Consider the following 4325-nt stretch of genomic DNA (forward strand, 5'->3'; position numbering starts at 1 on the left):
TCTCTCATCGATGTTTCTAGCTCTCTATCTCTCTCCCTTCCTCTCTGTAAAGAATGAATAGAATATATTAAAAAAAATAAAAAAAGAGTATTTGTAGATACCATGCTTCTTTACCATTAAAGACTTCAGTGTGTATTTCCTAAAAACAAGGATATTGGCTTACATAACCAGGAAATCAGAAATGAGAACATTGTCGCAATGATATCCTTTTCTTGTTGTTGTTAATCCTCACCCGAGGGTGTTTTTCCATTCATTTTTAGAGAGAGTGGAAGAGAGGGAAAGACAGAGAGAAAACCTCAGTGTGAGAGAAACACACCGATTGGTTGCCTCCTGTGTGAGCCCGATCAGCGCCCGGGCCAGGGAGGAGTTTGCAACCAAGGTACGTGCCCCTGAGTGGAATCGAAGCCAGGACCCTTTGGCCCGAAGCCAACACTCTATCCATTGAGCAAGCTAGCCAGGGCCCAATAATATCCTTTATGTAAATTTGGTTTTGACCCTGGCCGAGTAGCTCAGTTGGTTGAACTGTCCTTCCAATGCACCAAGGTTGCAGGTTCCATCCCAGGTCAGGGCTCATACAATAATGCAACCATTGAATGCATAAATAAATGAACAAATCTATGTCTTCCCTCCCACCCTCCTTCCCTCCCTCTATTTCTATAAAAATCAATTGAGAAATTTGTTTTCTGGCCTGGCCGGTGTTTCTCAGTGGTTGAGCATTCACCTATGAACCAGGAAGCCACAGTTCGATTCCTGGTCAGGGTGTGGTGGCAGAATACACAGGAGAATGATGAGCCAGCTCTGAGGAAGGAAAGTTTAACCTTTACTTTGCAGGTCCAGGGGAATTCTGGGTCCACAGCCTGAACTGAACTCGTGGGGAGGCTCTGATCTATACATTTCCTCCTGTGGCGGCCCCTGAGGATCCCCGCAGCTCCACCCACGTCAGCTGTGGTGGGCCTTGGGGTTAGGCTCTGTAGCTCCACCCAGGTCAGTCGGAGTGGGGGAGTAAAACTACAGTTTTAACCAGATGCTGAACTAGGGTACACCCCCCACCCCCACCCCATTTTCCTTTTCAGGTGTGGCTCACTGGATAGAGCATTGGCCTGCAGACCAAAGGGTTAGGTTCAATTCTGATCAAGGGCAGGTACCTCTGTTGTAGGCTCCTCCCTGGCCCTGGCGCTGGTCGACAGGCGTAAGGGGGCAACCCATGGATGTGTTTCTCTCACATCGATGTTTCTCTCTGTCTCTCCCTCTCTCTTCCACTCTCTCTAACATCAATGGGAAAATATCCTCCAGAGAGGATTAAAAAATGTTTTTAAGTGAATGAGGTAACTGCTCTTTTCCCTCAGTTACCACACTGTCCTGCTCTTGTCTCTGTCCCCCAGGTTATACGTCTGCTCTCTCTTTCTAGATCAGTGATGGCGAACCTTTTGAGCTCGGCATGTCAGCATTTTGAAAAACCCTAACTTAACCCTGGTGCCGTGTCACATATAGAAATTTTTTGATATTTGCAACCATAGTAAAACAAAGATATTTTTGATATTTATTTTATATATTTAAATGCCATTTAACAAAGAAAAATCAACCAAAAAAAATGAGTTCGCGTGTCACCTCTGACATGTGTCATAGGTTCGCCATCACTGCTCTAGAGCCACTCCAGCCTCTTCTCCATTCCCCCACTTCCAGGACTGGTCTCCTGGTGGCCCTCTGTCTCTCCCTAGTAAGAGCCTCCAATTGCTTCCCCTGTCCCTGCCAGCTGGCACCCGTGCCACCCACCCACGGGTCCCCTCATGGCGCACCAGCCCCTGGCTGGGGGCTCGCTGCGGAGGGTGAACAGCCCCACAGCTAGGTGTGGGTCTGAGGACTCTGACTCCCGAGTTCCCTCCTCTGGCCCCTGCCTGTCTCCTCAGGAGCTGAGCTCCGGGGCAGGGAGGGGCCTGGGAGCGCCTAGACGCAGAATCTGTCACCTCAGGCCAAAGTGGGGGCCACAGATGGGAAACACGTGCAGCAGAGGCAGCAGCCAACTTAATTAATTTATTTTTTAAACATATTTTTTATTAATTTCAGAGAGGAAGGGAGAGGGAGAGAGAGATAGAAACATCAGTGATGAGAGAGAATCATTGATTGGCTGCCTCCTGCAGGTCCCCTCCTGGGGATGGAGCCCAAACCCGGGCCTGTGCCCTGACCCGGAATCAAACCAGGACCTCCTGGTTCATAGGTCGATGCTCAACCCCTGAGTGACACTGGCTGGGCTTCATTTTTTAAAAAATATTTTTTATTGATTTTCAGAGAGAAAGGGAAAGGAAGAGATAGAGGGAGGTGAGAGCAAAGTATGGATCAGTGCCTCATGTCCACCCCCTGTTGGGGATCAAGCCCGTGACTTGGGCATGTGCCCTGACTGGGACTTTGGGGCACAGGATCCCCAACCAATGGAGCCACTTTATTGTCGGAGCTCAGTGCACTGGGTGGGGGGCGGAATTGTTGTTGGAGGCAATTAAGGAAGTGAAAGGGGAGGAAACTCCATTCTGACAGGAGCAGGGTGAGGAAGAGGACAGGGAGAGCTGGGAAAGGGAGGCCTGGAGACAAGGGGTGGAGCAAAGGGAGGAGGGCGAGGGAGCTAAGGCACCAAGGAGCCAGAGCAGTGATGAGGACGGGGAACAGGCCGGCTTGTCAGAAGCAAAGGCCCAGCCCTGGACTGGAGAGCTGGCCAGCGCTGACCTACTGGTCGAGCCCCCTGTGCCCACTCAGCCTCCTCACTTCCGGGCGCCCAGTGCCAGGGCCACGATGAAGCCCACGACCAGCAGGAACATGGCGACGGACAGCAGCACCGTGATGACCACCATGCCCCCCGTGCGGGCCATCCCCAGCCCAATGGAGGCCCCCTTGCGTCCTGTGGGGGGAAGCCGGGAGGTCTGAGGGCACTCAGCTTGCTGCCTCCTCCAGCCATTCCGCCAGGCGCCCTTTCATCTGCCTGTTCAGCCAGCATCCCACGGCCATCCAAGGGATCCAGACATCCACCCAGTAACCGTCTAGGGAGCAACTCCTGCGTCACTCACGTCACTCACGGAGGCTACAGAAATCAATCGCACCCAGTCCCCCCACAGGGAACCTTCAGTTCAGCCGGAAGATGAGTCAACACAGTGAAAATGTCCAGGGCTGGCCCTGGCTGGGTGGAGCGCTGCCCCAATACGCCAAGGGTGCGGTTTGATCCCCAGTCAGGGCACATCCAAGGAGCAACCACTCAGTGCGTAAATCAGTGGAACAACAGATCAATGCCCCTCTCTCTCTCTCTCTCTCTCTCTCTCTCTCTCTCTCTCTCTCATCAATCAATTAAAAATAAATAAATAAAATAAAATGCCCAGGGCTCGGTGCTAGGATAGAGGGGGGCAAAGGCGCTATGGGAGCCCCAGGGGGCTGGCGGTGCTGGGAAGGGCCAGGGGGGTCTGCGGCTGGAGCTGAGAGGGAGTGGTTACTCACGCGGAAGGGTGGACATGGGGACCTCTCGGCTGGACTCAGTGGCTGTCCCCTTCTGCACCCGGTAGGAGACGCTTTTGGGGGTGAAGGGTTAGGAGAGAAAGGAGAGCGGACCCTCAGGGAGCGTCTGGGACTTGGGAGAAGGGACATCAGCCAGGCCTCCCCATTTGCCTACACGGTGCCCCTCTGGGAGAGGCCTGTTCTTTTTTATTCTTTAAATATATTTTTATTGATTTCAGAGAGGAAGGGAGAGGAAGAGAGAAACATCCATAAGAGAGAATCACTGATTGGCTGGAGAGGCCCGTTCATGAGCCTTTAGCTATGAACCACCTCCCCAGGGTGACCACATCCCACCATGACTGCCACCTGCCAGGACCCGGCACCCCCTCGCTCCCCCAGGACCCAGGCCTGGACCTGGCACCTACTGGTATTTGGTTCCTGGCGCCAGGTTTGTCACCTGGTATGCCCTGAGCCGGGTGACCGTGAAGCCAGCTCCGCTGTCCACCACACTCACCAGCTCCCTTCGCCCACGGCAGGGGGGCACCACAAAGCTGGATGTCACCACTGCGGGGGGAATCGGGGTGAAAGGCCATCAGGCTTCTGGAGACCCCAAGGAGAAGGGGCAGTTGGCAGTGTGGGCCCAGCAGCGGGTTGGTCAAGGGAAGGCGCGCGGGAGCAGGCATGTGGGGGGCGCCAGGGACAGGGGGGCAGACCTGTGCTGTCATTGGCTCTCCGGACCATCAGGGTGGCGTTCCCCCCTGTGAGGTGGCAGGGGGGCAGGGCAACCAGCAGGCTCTCCGCTAGCGCCGGGGACAGGAGGCCGGAGAGGCTTGAGATGTTGAAGACAGCTAGGG

At 54.2% G+C, this 4325-nt stretch overlaps 1 protein-coding gene across 1 annotated transcript in view; it reads right to left on the bottom strand.

Moving 5' to 3' along the window:
* Positions 1 to 2410: 2410 nt before the first annotated feature.
* Positions 2411 to 4325, bottom strand: part of UPK2 (uroplakin 2) — a 2468-nt gene continuing 553 nt past the window's right edge. Inside the window, exons 2-5 of the mRNA XM_006758711.1 lie at positions 4185 to 4319; positions 3897 to 4035; positions 3475 to 3545; positions 2411 to 2887 (exon numbers count right to left, since the gene is read on the bottom strand). Coding sequence (XP_006758774.1) covers positions 2751 to 2887; positions 3475 to 3545; positions 3897 to 4035; positions 4185 to 4319 — 482 coding nt within the window. The 3' untranslated portion in view covers positions 2411 to 2750. The remainder of the gene's footprint in view (positions 2888 to 3474; positions 3546 to 3896; positions 4036 to 4184; positions 4320 to 4325) is intronic.

Source organism: Myotis davidii, unplaced genomic scaffold, assembly GCF_000327345.1.
Source record: "Myotis davidii unplaced genomic scaffold, ASM32734v1 scaffold355, whole genome shotgun sequence".
In the NCBI taxonomy this organism is placed as follows: domain Eukaryota; kingdom Metazoa; phylum Chordata; class Mammalia; order Chiroptera; family Vespertilionidae; genus Myotis; species Myotis davidii.